Source organism: Eulemur rufifrons, chromosome 7 (genome assembly GCF_041146395.1).
Source record: "Eulemur rufifrons isolate Redbay chromosome 7, OSU_ERuf_1, whole genome shotgun sequence".
NCBI classification, from domain to species: domain Eukaryota; kingdom Metazoa; phylum Chordata; class Mammalia; order Primates; family Lemuridae; genus Eulemur; species Eulemur rufifrons.
Genome location: NC_090989.1, coordinates 140,137,695 through 140,158,247, shown reverse-complemented (window position 1 = coordinate 140,158,247; position 20,553 = coordinate 140,137,695). Strand labels below are relative to the sequence as shown.

Here is a 20,553-nt window from a genome sequence, read left to right as displayed (position 1 = left end):
CTACTTCCGACTCTGTGTCTGACTATTCTCCCCACACAATGGCCTCTCTGCCATTCCTCTCACCAAACACTGCTGCTCTGCTCAGGTCCTTTGCATATTTATACCATTACCTCTGGTGGGAATACTTTCCTTCTAAAGAGTTGAGAGGCTGGCTCATCTCCTTTCTTTATTCAGGTCTCTTTTCTTTTCTTTCATTTTTTTTTTTTTTGAGACAGAGTCTCGCTCTGTTGCCCGGGCGAGAGTGAGTCCTGTGGCGTCAGCCTAGCTCACAGCAACCTCAAACTCCTGGGCTTAAGCAATCCTCCTGCCTCAGCCTCCCGAGTAGCTGGGACTAAGGCATGAGCCACCATTCGGGTCTCTTTTCAAATACTGTCTCATCCCAGGCCTTGCTACACTACCTTAGCTATTAGGTCATTAAATATGAAATGTCTGATTTTGAATCAAAAATGTAGTTTATCTCAAACAAGCAGTACAATTAATCAAAGTATGAGGCCAAACTCTCAGCACAGTTTTGCCATCTTAACAGAGCTTGTTTATGCCAGCAGAGAAGAAGCCTGGAGAGCTAGTAGCAATGAAAACACGAAAGGTGTTTTCCACAGCTTGTTGAGAAGTGAATATTTTTCCTTGCAAGAAGTGGTCCAAAGCCTGGAAGAAGTGGTAGTTGGTGCAAGGTCTGATGAATACAATGGATGACAGAAAGTTTGCAAGTCCAGCTTCTGCAGCTTAAGCAGCATTGTTTTTTGCAACATGTGGTCTTGCAAGAGGACTGGCCTATCTCTGTTGACCAATCTTGGCTGCTTAATCACAAGTACCTTCATCATTTCATCCAACTGGCTGCAGTAGATATCCGCTGTAATCCACTGACCAGGTTTCATGAAGCTGTAGTGAATACTACCAGCACTGGACCACCGAACAGACACCGTTAGCTGCTTTTGATGAATATTCAGTTTTGGATTGTGTTTTGCACTTTATCTTCGTCCAACCATTGTGCCGAACGCTTGTGATTGTCAAAAAGAATCCATTTTTCATCACACGTAACAATATGGTGTAGAAATGGTTTGCCTTTATGTTGTGACAGCAAAGAAAGGCAAGCTTTGAGATGATTTCTCTTCTGATGCTCATTTAATTTATGCAGAACCCATCTATCCAGCTTCTTTACCTTGCCCATTTGTTTCCAATGGTCCAATATTGTCGGAATAGTAATGTCAAACCTTGCTGCTAATTCACGTGTAGGTTGAGATGGATTCACTTCCATTACAGCCGTCAGCTCATCATTATCCACCTTGGTCTCAGGTCACCCACGCGGCTCATTTTCAAGATTAAAATCATCAGAATGGAACTTCTCAAACCACTGATGTGTGCTGTGTTCATTAGCCACATCCTTCCCAAACACTTCATTGATATTTCGAGCTGTCTGCACTGCATTGGTTCCATGACGGAACTCATATTCAAAAATAACACGAATTTTTGACTTATCCATAGTTTTGTGAAAATTGCTCTAAAAAAAAAAATTTGAAAGATAATCACAAGCCAAAAAACATGCATATGAAAGAATGAGGATGTACCTTCACAATAAAAAAAAAAAAACAACAAAACAAAAACAAAAACAAAAAAAAAAAACCACACAACCCCCAAGGGTCAAAAATGAAATGTCAGAGATATCAATTGTCAAACTTAGTACTTAAGGAAATCGGACATTTCATACTTAATAACCTAATAAAACTTTACAGCATCTAACTACCTCACAATATACAGTCAGTTTTCCATATCTGTGGGTTCTGCATCTGTGGATTCAACCAACCATGGATTGATAAAAAAAAAAAGAATCATTGCATCTGTACTGAATATATATAGACTTTTTTCTTGTTATAGTCTCTAAAGAATACAGTATAACAACTATTTACAGAGCATTTACATTGCATTAGGTTTTAAAAGTAACCTACAGATGATTTAAAGTATATGGGAGGATGTATGTCGGTTATATGCAAATACTACTCCCATTTCATATAAGGGATTTGAGTATCAGTGGATTCTGATATCCATGAGGGGTACTAAAACCAATCCCCCAAGAATACTGAGGGACAACTGTATATACAGTGTTGTTTTTTCTCTCATTAGAATATAAGCTTAATGAAGATAAAGAGTTTCTCAATTTGGTTCGCTGCACTATCTCCAAACAAAACAGTGTCTGTCCCACAGTACTGGCCCACGGGCAGAATAAATATGTTGTATGAAGAATTTGAGGGCTGGGCGCAGTGGCTCACGCCTGTAATCCTAGCACTCTGGGAGGATCGTTTGAGTTCAGGAGTTTGTGACCAGCCGGAGCAAGAGCGAGACGCCATCTCTACGAAAAATAGAAAGAAATTAGCTGGACAACTAAAAATATATAGAAAAAATTAGCTGGGCATGGTGGTGCATGCCTGTAGTCCCAGCTACTCAGGAGGCTGAGGCAGAAGGATTGCTTGAGCCCAGGAGTTTGAGGTTGCTGTGAGCTAGGCTGACACCACGGCACTCTAGCCCAGGCAACAGAGTGAGACTTTGTCTCAAAAAAAAAAAAAAAAAGAATTTGAGTACTTATGATTCCAACTTTGACCTTCCGGAAAAGGCAAAACTATAGAGACAGTAAAAAGACAGGGAAGGGGGGAATGAAAAGGAAGAACACAGAATTTTTAGGGCAGTGAAAATATGCTATATGATACTCTAAGTGGATACATTTGTCCAAACCCATAGGATGTACAACACCAAGAGTGAACCCCAATGTAAACTATGGACTTTGTGTCATTAGGATGTGTCAATGTAGGTTCACAAACTAAAACAAATTTACCACTGTGTTGGGTGGCACTGATAATGGGAGAGGCAGTGGATGAAGGAGCCAAACAACACATGGGAAATTTCTGTACCTTCCTCTTGATGTTGCTGTGAACCTAAAACCACTCTAAAACAATAAAGTCTTTTAAAAAAAAAAAAATTTGAGTTGTAGAAGTTAAAAAAAGCCAAAATAATTTTCAAAGAAGAAAAATGGATGTGAATACTGACCAGTTGATTGCTATATTCTGTTGAGCCACAGTGCATACAAACAGGATTGTATGAACTGTTCCAAGAATTCTAAAAAGCATCAATAACAGTAGCTTTATAGAAATAAACGTGTCATCCTAGGAGTATATTCTGATTTCTAGCCACACAGAAGGAACTGGTCATTAATTACACAATCCCTTACAACTGATGTCTCTCTTGCCCAATCTGTCCAGCCACCAAGGCCTCAGGATTGAGGGAAAGAAGAGAAACACTTAAAAATGGCTGCCTGAAGCCACAGTAACCAGCTGTTCAACCAACTGTCAACAAAGGGAGACCCTCTAATTCTTCTCAAAGCACCACAGAGAGCCATCACACCACCACACCACTTGTCCTGTGGTAATCACATCAGCAATTAGATGTTCTTAAGTTAGGAATTCCCATTAGTGTTTTGAATTTAAAAGAAAGTAACCAAGGAGAAAAGACAAAAATGTGACTCACAAATGAAATCTGACTACTTGTGAGCTGGAAACCAACAGCCCTCTCTAACCATTTCCTGGGTCTAGCTTTCCCTTTGCTGCTCTTTTTTCCTTTGCCCTTATCTTATTGCTTCTATTGAATCTATAAATAGTAATAGTAAGCTAGGTAAGAGAACAGAAAAGCTAACACAGTTCCATTCCACCTACTCCATGATTATCCACAAAAATTTCAGTTAGGCAATATGCAAAAGTGAAATACTACACTGTCCCCTAACATTCCAAAATGCTCCTTCCTTAATGTACTAAAGTAAGAATGGATCAGGCAAATAAGGTAGTGTTTAAACAGAAAACATAAAAATCAGTTAAGTCCAGCATTTTCCAACAATAGTTACCTTCAAACTTTGGGAAGGAAGGGGTACTAAAAGAAAATCTGGATTATATTTTTGTCTTTTCTAACTATTAAGAAAAGCTGACACAGCTTTTCTGTTTTTCTTTAAATAGTGACATGTAATTCTCTGATATAGGTTTGCAAGTATGAAAAGATAGGGAAATTTTTGATTTGACTGACAACATACCAAAAGGTTCTATGAATTGATAAAGTTTTTCACCAACTGATATTGCTTCTGTATACTGCCGCAGATGATACAGAATGACTGCTTGATTATAATACAACATGCTGTTTTCAACATCATCTAATCCATCCATTTCTTCAACAGCTGAGTGGACCTATAAACAATCAACAGAGACTGTATTCTAACAACATTAAGTAAATAAAGAACGAAAGTCAAAGAATTCACACGAGTAAACAGAAACACAGGCCAATATTCTTATTCTGAATTTTTCCATACTTTCAACAGCAGCTCTAGATTTTTACTCTCACATACTAAAAATTATTTCATTTGTCCGTTTCATACATAATAAAATTCTGTTAAGTAAACTTTTTATTTTTTAAATTTTATTTATTTTTTTGAGACAGGGTCTTGCTTTATTGCCCAGGCTGGAGTGCAGTGACTCGATCATAGTCTGCAATCTCAAGTCCTGAACTCAAGTGATCCTCCTGTCTCAGACATAGCTGGGGCTACAGACGTGTGCCACCACACTTGGCTAATTTTTCTAGTTTTTGTAGAGACAGAGTCTTGCTATGTTGCCCAGGCTGGTCTCGAACTCCTGGCGTAAGGGGTTCCTTCCACCTCAGCCTCATAAAATGCTAGGATTACAGGAGTGAGCTACCACACCTGGCCAAGTAAAACATTTTGTTGGGACTTTATTAAGTACTCAGCAAAAGGCAGGGTGATCCTCCTCTTTTCCGTGGTGAAGATATGTTCCTTGTTTTAACTGCCAGCATGGTTTCCGAGTGGGATTCCCACTTTCTTATTTTTTGGGGGGTGCCAGTCAAACCACTTTATTGAGGGGAATTGGGGACAGGGAACAAAAAAGGGCGTAGAACGATGAAATCTGACATCTTCAGCTGGGCGGGGACCCCCAAGCCTTTGCAGACATGGACAAGTGGGATTCCACTTTCTAATTTCATGAGCGGCAAGAGGCTACACGGGGAGTGGGCAAAATTCAAAATGACCTTTCCCATAAAAACGTAATGCAGTATACACAGTTTGACTCCATTTTGTAAAAACTAAAGTAAAATTTAAACATTAACAACAATAGCTAACTACTTACCACGTGCCAGGTTTGCTATGTTAAACCTTTTATACGTTAATCCTCACCATACTTCTAGGACACAGATTTCATTTTTATTTTATAAATAAGGAAATCAGCACAGAAAAGCTTAATTACCTTGACCAAGGCCATATGGCTATGAAGTATATTTTTAGGTTTTGTTCCCATAGTAAAAAAAGATTAGATTTTTTAAAGTAATAAACAACAAAAATACACTATGTCACACATGATGGTTAGAATAGGCTTTTAGGCCGGGTGCAGTGGCTCACGTCTGTAATCCTAGCACTCTGGGAGGCCGAGGTGGGTGGATTGTTTGAGCTCAGGAGTTCAAGACCAGCCTGAGCAAGAGCGAGACCCCGTCTCTACTAAAAATAGAAAGAAATTATATGGACAACTAAAAATATATACAGAAAAAATTAGCTGGGCATGGTGGCGCATGCCTGTAGTCCCAGCTACTCGGGAGGCTGAGGCAGGAGGATCGCTTGAGCCCAGGAGTTTGAGGTTGCTGTGAGCGAGGCTGATGCCATGGCACTCTAGCCCGGGCAACAGAGTGAGACGCTGTCTAAAAAAAAAAAAAAAAAAAGAATAGGCTTTTAGAGGCTTTGGTAGAACCCTAATATCTATAACTGATACCAAAATTTTAAAAAATCACGACACATTGCATTTTAAAGCTAATGACATTTGCAATTTAAAACTGTATAACTCCTTCTGCAAGCTGTAGCAATAGGATTGTTTGTTTTCAGAACAGTTTGTTTTTTATTAACTGATGGAATCTTTAGATATCCATTTTTAAAGAAAGAATGATGAAAATGAAATAGAAATAATCTTAAGTATTTGTGCCATTCTGATCTTACACTTCTTTTTTTTTATTTCAATGGGGTACAAATGTTTTTGTTACATGGATAACTTTTGTAATGCTTGAATCGGGGCTATAAAGGTGCCCATCACCCCAGCAATAGGCTTTTAAATTTTAATCAAGTTTCACAACCATTCCATAATTCTATATAACACATGAAATTGAAGTCTACCTGTATTTAAACTAATGATTCTTCATCATTACAAAGACTGCAATGAATTATTGTAAAATGTTAAGTTATTCTAAGACTGACCTTTCTCTAAATCATGCAGTAGAACTCTGATGCACAGTACATGGACTTTACAATCTTGGTTTGGCTAATGGCAAGGAACCTCAAGGTTCACGCCACACAGTGATTTGTAATTGGATTTTGACAAATTTCAATCACCCATGTGGTGAAGTTTGACAAGAGGGTTCAAATGTTAGCAAGTGGGCCTAGATGAGCAACATGTGTGTCTAGAGGAGTCACTATCTTCAAGGAATTAACAACAGTCTCTTTAGACAGAGAAACTTCAAAGTCCAAAGAAAAGCAACTCTTCTTATATTAATACTTATGTAATGGAGAATGAGCTAAGAAAAGGTTAATTCTTAGCCAGAAAGGAAGCTTTTAGATAAACTAAGGAGTTTTGAATTCAGCAACAGCTGAACTTATGTGAATAATTTAATCACATTTTCTATGATTCACCAAAATAGTCTAGTAATTGCTTCAGCCAGAATAAAAACTACTCATTAAATGAGGTAAAACAGTAATGAAAGTGGAATAGGTTGAAAAGGTATGTCACTGTTGCCAAGACATGTGGCTGTGGACAGAAGTATGATTTAAAGAAGCCAGGAACCTCTAGGAAGCATAAAAATTCTAGGAAAATTAAGAGCTGGAAGGCACTGAACAAACCTTATTAAGAATAAAAGCTGGTGAAAAGATTTTAAAAAGCCATTTTCCAGGCCTAACAGGAAGTTTGCAGGAGCCCCTTATTTAAAAAAAAAATTAAGGCTGAACTTGTGTTCAAAGACCAATCAAATCTGTCCAGGAAGAAATTATCTATGAGGTCACAGGGCGCATGTACTAGATATCAGCAAATATCATCTTTCCTTTGATTCTGGAACTCCAGATAAAGTCATAAGTAGTAACACTGGAGCAATGATGAATGTGATGACATATAAATTTATGAAGACTGAGGCGGTTACAAGAACAGCCTCAAAAGTCGGAAAGCCTGCTTCATACCCTCCTCCTCCCCTTACTCGCTGTATAAATTAAAACTATTAGACTTCCTAAACCCCAGTGTGTTTTGTTTTTTTTTTTGAGACAGAGTCTCATTCCGTTGCCTGGGCTAGAGTGCTGTGGCATCAGCCTAGCTCATGGCAACCTCCAATTTCTGGGCTCAAGCGATCCTTCTGCCTCAGCCTCCCAAGTAGCTAGGACTACGGGCATGCGCCACCATGCCGGGCTAATTTTTTCTATATATTTTCAGTTGTCCAGCTAATTTCTTTCTATTTTTTTTTTAGCAGAGACAGGGTCTCACTCTTGCTCAGGCTGGTCTCAAACTCCTGAGCTCAAATGATCCACCTGCCTCAGCCTCCCAGAGTGCTAGGATTATAGGTGTGAGCCACCACAACCAGTCCCCTAAACCCCAGTTTTAAAACTGAGATAACAAGTACCTGTCTCAAGAGGTGAATGTGCACACTATGTAAGGCATAAAAGGCATTTAATATAGAATCTGGCATCAAGTAAGCATTAAATAAATGTTGGCTATTATTTTCATTTTGTTGAAGAATTTTAATGGAGTTTTAAAATTAATTTACTCCTATAAAGAATTATGAAGAGCTCAAAGGGATCACTTATTTCTAACTGTACCATGTTTTAGGATGATGCTGTATGGCATAGTAGTACTCATGACTATTACGGCAGGAGCTTCAAAGGGTCTCAAGACCCCCAACAGCATGAAGCAGTAATTTAAATGTGCAGTCTCTAGAGTCAAACAGAACTGGGTTCATGTAGCTCTTATTATTTAAAAGCTTAGTGTCTTTGGGCACTTTACACAGCTATCTGTGCTTCAGCTTTCCCACCCATAAAATGAGAAAATTAAAGTAGCTACTTCATAGGGCAACTGAGAAGAATAAATGAGATGTTGCAACAAATGAGATGTAGCAGGGCCCTGTCACACAGTGAGCACTTAATGTTTGCTAGCTGATCCTATAAGCACTATCACTGTTAGCAACGAGAAGTATTACTGTTATGGCCAGACCAATAACCGATTCAAGTCCCAAACTAGATGTAAATCAGAGTATCTATTTAATTAATCATCTCCTGATACAAAAAGCTAAAACAACCTGACATTATATGTAATTAGATTTTTGCAGTTATAAACAAGATCTATCTCAGTAGCTAAACTGCTTCATATAGTTTTACTTTAACTCTTTCTCAAAACTCTAAAGCTCAATCAAATATGATATATTAAACTATTATGTTCAAGTTAATTAAAAATCCAATTTAAAAAATCAGACAACATACCTTTCATTTCCTGGAATACTAATTTTATAAAAATAAAATTAATACCAACAAATGTTTCAGATACATAAAAAATTATGCTACCAATATCACATAAGAAGTCACATTTATTTTCCTTAATGATTTATATTTCACAAATTAAAGAACAGAACAAAATTTAACAATTTATAGTTAAATTCATTTGTGTATCACCTGATTCTTCAGCTGGTTAAGTGTTTGTCTCAAATTATCTGTTGTTGTTTGGTTACTTTTAAAAAACTCAGCTACTGCTGTATTCAAAATTATTTTATAATCATCTTTGTTTATATCTTGTAGACACGCAAGGTGTTGTAGACAGGCATCATAATTTCCAGACTAAAAAAAAAAAAATGACACACATACACACAAAATTACACACCAGCTTTAAGAACAATACATCATTCCATATATATTTCACTTATCTTTATCATAAAAATTCTTAAAAAGATAATCCTCCTAATATACTAATCAAAATTGCTAGATAAAGCAAATATTCATGTCAGTTAAACTGTAGACATTTCCTTACTAAGACTCAAACTCTGACACTGACACATGTATCTATAAGGTACATATATAGATATAATAGATATACTGGTATATGTGTATTAATATATTGCTAGCAGAGTATAAATAGTTGAAACTAGCCAAGAAAAATAATATTAATCACTCCAAGTTTTAATTTCTAGTAAGTATACTTTGAATACTTAAGTACCAAGCTCTGCTTACATGTCTGTAAACTGATAATCATTATTATTACTATTTTTTTTTTTTTTTTTTTTTTAAGAGATGGAGTCTTGCTATGTTGCCGAGGCTGGAGTGCAGTGGCTATTCACAGGGGTGACCCTAGCACACTGCAGCCTTGAACTCCTGGGCTCAAGTGGTTTTCCCACTTCAGTCTCCTGAGTAGCTGGGACTACAGGTGCGTGTCACCAAACTCGGCTCTTAAAAATCAAATAAGATTTTTCTCTCATATCATTCAATGTTAGAAAAGTTAAAATTCTGACAATAAACTTTTAAGGTTCCATTTTAAAGTAAATTAAAAAAAAAGAATTGACCAGAGTAGTGAAACGAAAAGACTGACCCACATACTTACAAATCTAAATTTAAAAGACTTAGTAACACGTTAAAACATGTTTATGAAAACACAAAAACTTGGGAATGGCTCAAATTACTCCCATTCCTTCACCATATTTAGTTAAACTCTAAGATATTTGTCTTTATTTTAAAATTAAACCTACTTCTTTCGAAACTTAATTCTTGAATGATTATAGGAGAAATAAATTTAAAAATTCACCATAAAAAGATTCATACTTGGCAGGGTCCTATAATCTGAGCAGATTAAGAGAAGTCAAAGCCTACCGTGAAAGCTTGGAAAGCATTGGTAGAAAACTCCTTCTCTTGATCAGTGATCCCAGAGGACTGACCTGTGCCTTCGTGCTTCTCTGCTCCCTGATCTGCAAACACACAAGTTTTACAGTTCTTTAGAAATAAAATTGTACAGTAGTCTTTCCTTATCCATGGTTTCAGTTACCCGAGGTCAACCACGGTCCGAAAATATCAAATAGAAAATTCCAGAAACTAACAATTCTACAGTTTAAAACCATGCACTATTCTGAATAGCACGATGAAATCTCGTGCCATCACTAACTATCCCACTCCATTCCACCCAGGACGTGAATCATCTCTTTGTCCAGCATTCAATGCTGTATGTAATACCCACCCGTTAGTTACCTAGTAGCCATCTTGGTTATCAGGTCGACAGATCACAAGGATGAGTATAGTACAATAAGATATTCTGGGCAAAGAGGGACCACTTTCAGATAACTTTAATTATTGTATATTAACTGTTCTATTTTATTATTAGTTATTGTTGTTAATCTCTTGCTAGCTTAATTTATAAGTATTATCACAGGTATGTATGTGGAGAAAAAAACATATTAATAGTATAGTACTTGTAATCCCAGCTACTCTAGAGGCTGAGCTCAGTGGGAGGATCGCTTGAGCCCAGGAGTTAGAGACCAGCACAGGCAACACAGTGAGAACTCGTCTCTACAAAAATAAAAAAACTTTGCTGGATGTGGTGGCATACACCTGTATTCCCAACTACTAAGGAGGCTGAGGTGAGATTGTTTGAGCCCAGGAGTTCGAGGCTGCAGTGAGCTATGCCACTGTACTCTAGCCTGGGCAAAAGAGCAAAGTTCAGTACTATCTGTAGTATCAAGCATCCTCTGGGAGTCTTGGAATGTATTCCCTGAGGATAAGGGGGACTATTGTACAGTGAATTTGTCTCCAGTTTTCTTCTTAAATGTCTTCTTCCTAATAAAGTTGCCAAAATTAGAGCTTTCTCAACAACAGCCAATCAGTGTTATAAGCGAGTAAGAAGCCACTCCTCTGAAAACCTGAAATGTTTTCCTTGGTCTTGGTGAAACAAAATGAAAACCCGCCCACTTAAATAAGGACTATAAGCTCTGCTGATCAGGACAATCAAGCTGAGAATGCCAGCCAGCAACATACAGACTCCCACATATTCAAGAAAACATGCCAGGTCCTGGAGATACAAGCAGAGTATAAATACACCTACAACGTCTTCAAGAGGTTTAGTAATCTAGTTGGAAAGTAATAATATTTAACAATTAGAAAACTACATTGATAAGAGCTCAGTATGGATTTCAGGCTAATAAAAAAAAAGAAAAAGAAAAGAGCTCACTTAATTTCCAGGCAAAGAATGTTTTTGTAGGCTTGGAAATCCAAAAGCCAATGATTGACACATTTAAAAAGTTTTTTTTAACATGATTAAGTCCATTTACATTCTAAGTAAAGAAAGATTAATAATCTGTTTAGATGGGAAAACTATCTCCTACCCCACTAATTAAATGGTAAATTAAATTTATTATTTTAAAAATTAGATCCTGTTTTTGTTTTTTTTTCCCCCAAAGACAAAGTCTTCCTCTGTCACCTAGGTTAGAGCACAGTGGCACAGTCACAGATTACTGTAACCTCAAACTCCTGGGCTCAAGCAGTCTTTCCAACTCAGCCTCCTGAGTAGCTAGGACTATAGGCACACACCACCATGCATAGCTTTTTTATTTTTATTTTTTATAGAGATAGGGTCTCGCTATGTTGCCCAGGCTGGTCTCAAAACTCCTGAGCTCAAGTGATTCTCCTCACCTTGGCCTCCCAAAGAACTGGGATTACAGGCATTACTTTGTTTTCTTTTTTTATTTTGTAAACAGAATTCCAAAATAAAGGTAAAAATTTCAGCTGAACCAAATCTAAAACTGTACTCAAAACAAAAGCATGTAAGTGTAACACTTTAAAGGGCTCTGACAAATGCTTCAGCAGTTTTTAAAGTACACTAAGAAGAGTAGTCATCACTCCCAAAGTTTGTGAGCACAACACAGTAAAATTATATCACTTCCTGTTCTCTATGGATCTTTCTAGACTAAGCCTAATTTGTGGTAGATGATTTTTGGAGGGGAGAGGTTTGCAGAAATCTTTTCTCCATTTTCTTCTCCTTGGGATTTGGAGCATTGATGTAAGACAAGTCAATGGAAGCTGTCTCTTTGGAGACAGAAGAATGATGCTTATTTAGTTCTCACAAACTTCAAACCTTCAACTGTAAATTACATAGTAGTAGACATGAAACATAACTAGAATTTAAAATCATGGTTCATATTTCTGCACAGAGAAATAGACATGATTTTTAATTTTTTTAAAGCAAAGAAGAGGCAAAATAAGTTATAAAAGTTGAATTAATAATAAATACTTCCAGTTAACCTCTCATCTACAGAGCTGTTAAATAGTTGCCTAATACATCAATGGACCATAAAAAACTGTTAAGCTCTTTAAAACTGTTTTGAAACAGGCTTCAAAATCTTTTAGCCCCTTTCACATTTATCCAACGCTGTAATATTAATAAGACTTAGGGAACAAGAATGGCAGGTGGGAAAGCAAGCCACGGTCCTTGAGAAGGCATAGCTATCTATAATGCCATGGATTATTTTAACTTTATCTTTAACTTCAAAATTTAGGATACCTACCCATGACATTTCTTGCTTTTCCCTAAGGTACTGATCTCAACATACAAGTTGTCTTTAACTGTTTTCTTCTAAGATTTACAAACATTTTTTCCACTTAGAAAACTTTCTTTTGACTTTAAAAAAACCTCCAATCTACTTTTCTATTATTTTTTAGATCTTTTTATCTCCACTCAGCCCTCCTCACAAATTTTGAAAATTTTCATACCTACAGAAAAGCTGAAAGGATATACGATGAACATCCATATTTTCTTCACCTAGACTGTTTTTTACGTTAAACTTTTTATTCGGAGATCATTGTAGATTCATATGCAGTTGTAAGACATAATACAGAACTATCCCTTGTATTCTTTACCCAGTTTCCCCCAATGGGTAACATCTTCTAAAACTATAGTACAATATCTCACTCAGCATATTGACAATGATACACTTAAGATACACGTTTCCATCAACACAAGGATCCTTGGGGGGAGAGGGATGGGTATATTCACATTTTATGGGTGTGGTGCCCATTAAATGGGGGGGAAGAACATGCTTAAAGCTCTGACTTGGGTGGGGCAAAGGCAATATATGTAACCTAATTGGGATTTTTATATTAATATAAGGGTATTCTTAATTAAAAGTTGTTCAACTGAAGGTTGTCCATGTAACAGCTTCTATATTGCTTGCCTATTATTTTTAAGTGTGATAGTTTGGCTCATATACAATAAATTCAAGCCATTCATTTAATTAATAAATAGCCAAAGGACTACCATGGGTCAAACACTGTTCTGTATGCTAGGGATACAAACATGAAGCATAAAGACAAGGTTCTAGCACTCATGAAACTCAGAGACTCCTCAAGGAGATAGGATGTAAATACAGCTGATCCTTGAACAACTTGAGGATTGACCCCCTGTGCAATGAAAAATCCATGTATAACTTTTAAATCTCCCCAAACTGGCTGGGAGCATTGGCTCATGCCTATAGTCTCAGCACTTTGGGAGGCTGAGGCAGGAGGATTGCTCGAGGCCAGGAGTTTGAGACCAGCCTGGGTAACATAGCGAAATCTGTCTCTACAAAAAAATTATGAAATAAAGAAATCTCTCAAAGCTTTACTAATAGCCTACTGTTGACCAGAAGCCTTACTGATGACATAAACCAGTCAATTAACACATATTTTATATGCTGTGTTATATACTGTATTCTTACAAAGCAAGCTAGAGAAAGGAAAATATTAAGAAAATCATAAGGAAGAGAAAATATATTTACTATTCATTTGAGTGGAGATGGATTATAATAAAGGTCTTCACATTGAATAGGTTGAGGAGGTGGAAGGGGAGGCAGGAGAGGCAGGCATGCTCGGCGTAACTTACAGAAATATGTCATGATTTGTCTGACTTTTTTACTTTTCTAAAAATGTTTCTATATGGTAACAATCCTTCTACTGTTTGCTTTAGTTTCAGTGCCTGTATCATAGAAGGGTCCATGTCATCAAAGAAGTCAGAAGCAGTCTTGAATAATCAGAATCCTTATGCCAGATTGTCTAATGTCAATTTGTCTTCTGAGACTATTATATCTTCTTTCTCTTTGTCTGGTACTGGTTCAGAAGCACTCATTTCCCTCCAGTCATCTGTTAATTTCTCTGGTGTAACGTCTATCAGCTCTTTAATTTCTCCAAGATGCATATCCTGAACCCTTTACCCCTCACACCTTTTTTTTTTGCTATATCCATGATCTCTCTCATGATTTCCTTGACTCTGTTGTAAATCCTGTAAAGTCACATGCAACATCCGGACAATATTTCTCCAGTAAGAATTTATTGTTTCAGGCTTATGGTTTTCACAGTTTCTTCTATAACAACAATGGTATCTTTGGTGGTATGATCCTTCCAGACTTTCACGATATTCTATCAGGGTTCTCTTCCACAGCATTAACAATCCTTTCCATATAATACCATGTGTAATAAGACTTAAAGGTCCTTATGATCCCAATCTAGAGACTGAATTAGAGATGCTGCGTTTGGTGCAAGCAGACCACTTTGAAGCCTTTGGTGTTGAACTCATTGGGTTCTGGGTGACTGAGGGCATTGGCCAATATCAAAAGAACTTTAAAAGACAGTTCCTTACTGGCAAAGACTTCCTGACTTCAGAAAGCATCAATGGAATCAATCCAGAAAAGGGATTCTTGTTGTCCAGTCCTTCCTGTTGTACAATCAAAAGACTGCCAGCCAGTGTTTATCTTTTCCCTTTGAGACTCGGAGATTTAGAAGCTTTACAGGTCAGGGCAGCCTTGTTCATAAACCCAACTGCATTTGCCCAGAACAGCCCAGTGGTACCCAGACTTTTTGGCACCAGGGACTGGTTTCATGGAAGACAATTTTTCCATGGACCAGGGATGGGGGAGATAGTTTCAGGACAATTCAAGTGCATTACATTTATTGCGTACTTTATTTCTACTATTATTACATTGTAATATATAATGAAATAATTACAGAACTCACCATAATGCAGAATCTGTGGGAGCCTTGAGCTTGTTTTCCTGCAACTAGATGGTCCCCTCTTAGGGTGATGGGAGATAGTAAATACACATGGAACCTCACTTGCTTGCCTGCTGCTCACCTCCTGCTGTGCGGCCCAGTTCCTAACAGGCCACAGACCAGTACCAGTTCTCAGCCTGGGGGTGAGGGACCACAGAGTTAGCCTGTCCATTCCTGCCTTAAACCCTAGTGCTTGCTTCTCTTCTTTACCAATAAATGTCTTTTGTGGCTTTTCTTCCCCCAGAATAGGGCACTTTCATCCACATTTAAAACCTGTTCAGGCAGATATCCTTTCTCTTCAATGATTTTCTTAATGGTGCCTGGAAGCTCTTAATGGTGCCTCTTGGTCAGCAGAAGCTGGTTCTCCTGTTATCTTGACATTTTTAAAGCCAAACCCTTTTCTACAATTATCAAACCATCCTTTGCTGGCATTAAATTCTCTGGCTTTAGATTCTTCAACCTTTCTTTTCCTTTTGTTAAGTTGTAATATAATGACTTCATTTTTTCTTGAATCATATTAGAATCTATAGGTATGCTTTTCTCACAGCAATCCTGCATCCACATAAAAGCTGCATTTTCAACATGAGATAAAAAGGTATTTCGCAAAAATTATAAGGTCTTTGTGCCTGCTGGTGTAGCTGCAGTGATAACTTCATGAAGTTCCTTTTCTTTCCTTTTTTTATTTTTTTAACAATGGTCCTTATGCTGAATTCATTTATCTTTAAATGGAGGGCAATCGCAGCTGCAGATCTCAATCTACAGTCTGTATCAAGCAATCCAACTTTTGCTTGTGATGTCATGACTTTTGATTCTTGGGAGCACTTCCAGTATTTCTTGTGGTGCTTCGAATGGGCCCCATGGTGTTATTCAAGGTTTACAGCATTGCAGTAAACATGATGAAAAATAAACGAGAACCACAACAGATCACTTTTTACTACAATATACAATTTACTGGAGAGATGAACTGCTCACTAAGAAATGATTAGCATTACACAGGGCATTTTAAGCAGACAACTGCAACACTTGAACTCACCGCAGTAACAACAAAGGGAGCTATGAAATTATCATATTAGTACAGTATGTACTATAGCTAATTTTATGCAGTTATGAATTAATATTGCATCTTTAAATTTGTTTACATTTCTTTCAACTAGGAATGGTGCCATGTATGGTCTGTGCTTGTATGCATAAGTTCTGATAAATTTTAACTTTTTACTTTTTACAACAGATTTGTATATATTTTATGGTAGTAAATGATAAAATAGATTAGCATCTACAGATATTTTATGCATCCCTGACATACCTAACTGTTTTTAAATTTTCTGGACATTTCTAGGCTACACGGTTCATCTGTTTTTTTGTTTAAGAGTAGGTGTCTTTGCTATATGGCCCAGACTAGTCTTGAACTTCTGGCCCCAGGTGATCCTCCTGCCTTAGCCACCCAAGTAGCTGGGACTACAGGTTCAAGCCAGCATGCCCAGCTTGTGAATTTTTTCAAATTGTTACAAATCCCCCCCCAAAATTTCCAATATATGTACTGAAAAAATTCTGCATATAAGTAGACCCATGCAGTTCAAACTCATGTTGTTCAAGGGTCAATGTACACAATTCCAGATGTGAGTAACAAAATGCTATGACAGTAAGAGAAGGGTATGATAGAGAGTGGAGAAGGGGTGGGAGGTGAGGCTGGTTGTCAGCAAAAACTCTGAGGACCTAAACGACAAGGAGGAGTCAGGCATGGGAAGGTTTGGCATAAGGGAACAGGGCTCCAAATGAAAAACCTGCCTGCGGCTTTGTAACAACCAGCATTCCTTCCAGCCTCTACTATATGCCAGGTTCTACCTTAATATTTGCTTCCCCATCCTGTACTACCTGTAATTTCTGCCCAATTTTTAAAATTATAACAACAATAAGAGCAGCTAATATTTACTGAGTGCTATGTATTAGGCACGTTCTAAGTACATGAATCAATCTATTTAATCTTCAACTCAGTCCTCAGGTGGGTACTTCCCATTGTGTAGTCAAATAAACTGAAACATGAAGCCAAGAAAACTTTGGCTAAGGTCACAAAGCTAGTATTAATAAATTATGGAACCAGACTCAAACTCCAGCAGATTTGCTCCTCATCATTTGAGTACTATACTGTCCCCTGGGAAGCTTCTCCTCAGCACAGGGTATCTAAGAATGAAATGGGAAGGGGAAGCTTCAGGGGTTCCAATAGTCCCTAGCTCCTTTCCCTCCACCTTTTCAGGTTGCTCTTTATGGCCTAAGGGAAAGGACCACCAAGTTCAGAGACTGCTCCCTTACAGACGAATCAGCACTCCCAGTTCCTCTGAGTATCCTCTCCTCAAAGACCACGCATGTACCACTCACTGTGGTCAGTTACCTCCTTGAGCTCACCACTCCCTTTTCTAGGGTAGACGCTGATTAGCATAAGTCCCCCAATCTTTTGATCTCTGCTTCTATGAACACAAAATCCCCTTCACAAGATAAAGAGAGAGATTTGGATCCCTTTTCTATCTTCCTTAGGAGCAGCCAGATACGGCTTATTATTGGTAATAATAATAAATGCTGGACATTTAACTGTATGCCACTTCTTACAGTATTAATAATACTAGGAGCTTTATGTAAATTACCACTAATTATTACAACTAGCAAAACGGATGTTAATACCACTTTATAGACAAGGAAACTATGGCTCAAAGAAGTTAAGTAACTTGTCCAAGGACACCCAGGAAGCAGCAAAGGTGAACTCTGAGCTCAAAGCTAATGTCCTTTCACCATGTCAAACTGCCTCCTTCTTAGCCTCCCTACATTCCAGAAAGTTGTCAAGAAGCACACCAGTCATAGGGTTCGTCTGCTCACTGTCTCCTTTCAACTCTTCCTTTCTCCTCCTATAGGACTGCCAACATGGACTTGGACTGGGGCCGGAGCTGGCAAAAATGTTCCCCCAGTATTCTACCCCAGAGTTTTATCTTCGTGATAGTCTCCCTCCCCCTTCACACCTTATCCATCACAAGCTCCCCTTCCAGGATACTGGGGAAGTGTGACATCCCTCCATGGTGGCTTTCCAGGAGTTGCATAAATAAACAAGTCCCCTTATCCTTGACAGCCTTCTGGGGTCTTCACCAAGGTCAGCTTCACTGCCATAGTCCTTCACAGCATTCCTCAAACACTAGAAACTTGTTCAAAGAATAGTAAATATGAATGGTTTAATAACATACAAAATGAAATTTGGTCTCCTTATTATTTTTCTTCTTTTCTGACAGAATCTCACTTTGTTGCCCAGACTGGAGTGCATGGCTGCAATCATAATAGCTCACTGGCAGCCTCGAACTCCTGAACTCAAGTAATCCTCTTGCCTCAGCCTCTAGAGCAGTGGGGACTACAGGTGCATTCCACCAAGACTTGCTAATTTTTTAATTTTTTATAGAGACAGGGTCTCACTATATTGCCCAGGCTGGTCTTGAATTCCTGGCTGCAAGCAATCCTCCAGCCTTGGCCTCCCAAAGCAGTGGGATTATAGGCATGAGGCACTGCACCTGGCCCAGTCTCATTAATAATTAAATAAATGTAAATTAAAACAATAATAGTGAATGTCTAGAAATAAGTATCCTTCAATTAAGAGATGTGATAACTAAATCATTGTATAGGACTACAATGGCACATTAACTGTTGTTAAAAAGATGTCTACATAATTTGACATGGAAAAATATCTACCATATCTTGTTAAATGAAAGAAATAGACTACAAACTGTTTTGTACAACCCAATCCTACATTTCATAGAAATATATACACATATACATATATCTGAATATGTACAGAATAAAGTCTAAAAGGATACACATCAAATTCTTAGTGGTTGTATCTGGGGAATGAGATGAAGAAGGGAGGTTTTACTTCATATTTCTCTTAATTGTTTAAATTTTTATAACAAGCACGGATTAATTTTAAAAGTGTTATTTTTAAATGCCTGTTCAAAACTAATATGTGGTTTTAAAGTGAGATGAGTAGTTACTTTCTGGAGGCTAGGGACTACAAAATACATGAGAGGGGCTTCTGCGGTGTTGGTAATGATCCACTGGAGTGTTCAGTGTGTGAGAATTCATCAAACTCTATGTACATTTATGATCTGGGCATTTTCTGATAACTTCCTAAAAACCTACATTCCAGGAGCATCTCAAAGAACCAGCTGTCAGCAGAGCTGACTTCAGGAAGCCCTGGCCTGACACATGTCAGCACCAGGGAAGATTCCCAATTTCCCTCTTTCAAGAAGGCAATATGATATAATTAAAAGAGCACAAGTCTTAGAATCAGTCACATCTTCAGTCCAGTCTCCCCTTGGCCTAACTGTCTTTAATTGGATATGCTAAAAAAATATGGTTCCCTTCTCCCTTTCCTTTTTCCAGAACAACTGAGAATTCGTGCAGTTATATTTTTAAAACTGCACTTTAAATATAATAAAGTAACAGTGAAATTAGATTTCATGTGACTTGATTATGAAAAAGCTCTTTAGATCACTATTGTGCTTTAAAAGAACTTTTCTAAGATTTATCTAACAATTTATCTGCCCTATAAAAACACATTCTGGTATTAGGATTTTTTGGAAGTGTTACTTTTCATAAGGTTGGCAGACAAATTAGTATTTCATTTCCACTTCAGCATACAGATAAATAATAAGTGAGTCCTAATAAGGTGGAAGAAAAACTAATAGTTTAATGAAGAAAGTTTAGTGACCTTGTTGTGCAATGTTAGCATGTGTCTAACTCCAGAAAGTTTATAGTGTTAAACAGCTTTTTCTTTAGAAAGCTAGTAACAATGAGTTTGAATGCAAGACTACCAACAGTTTACACAATACATCTGTTTTGCAAAACTTTCAGGTACACAAAATCAATAAGGACCATTACTTTAAAATGTGTAAAAATGGAATTCAGGATTTTAGGACTCCAGAAAGCAAGGTGTAAGTTTAGATTTATACAGAATCTTCAACTCCATGTATCGTCATCATAAAATTTTAACAATGAACATAAATACTTTTTTTTTTTTTTTTTTTGTTGAGATAGAGTCTCACTTTGTTGCCCAGGCTAGAGTGAGTGCCATGGCTTCAGCCTAGCTCACAGCAACCTCAGACTCCTCGGCTTAAGCGATCCTACTGCCTCAGCCTCCCGAGTAGCTGGGACTACAGGCATGTGCCACTATGCCCGGCTAATTTTTTCTATGTAGATTTTTTTAGTTGTCCATATAATGTCTTTCTATTTTTAGTAGAGACGGGGTCTCGCTCTTGCTCAGGCTGGTCTCGAACTCCTGACCTCGAGCGATCCACCCGCCTCGGCCTCCCAGAGTGCTAGGATTACAGGCGTGAGCCACCGCGCCCGGCCCATAAATACTTTTTATATATTTCTTTTATTAAGATTTTAAGAAACCTAACATTTAAAAATAATGTATCTTCCCT

General features: G+C 37.7%; 1 protein-coding gene across 8 annotated transcripts in view; it reads right to left on the bottom strand.

The window, feature by feature from the left end:
• The window catches only part of CNOT10 (CCR4-NOT transcription complex subunit 10), a 74,262-nt gene that overhangs the window by 43,834 nt on the left and 9,875 nt on the right, over positions 1-20,553 (bottom strand). For 7 of the 8 annotated variants that reach the window (XM_069473362.1, XM_069473365.1, XM_069473363.1 and 4 more), the window contains exons 2-4: positions 9,905-9,999; positions 8,720-8,881; positions 4,067-4,217 (exon numbers count right to left, since the gene is read on the bottom strand). In XM_069473362.1, coding sequence (XP_069329463.1) covers positions 4,067-4,217; positions 8,720-8,881; positions 9,905-9,999 — 408 coding nt within the window. The remainder of the gene's footprint in view (positions 1-4,066; positions 4,218-8,719; positions 8,882-9,904; positions 10,000-20,553) is intronic. The other variant, XM_069473364.1, reaches the window with a different exon arrangement.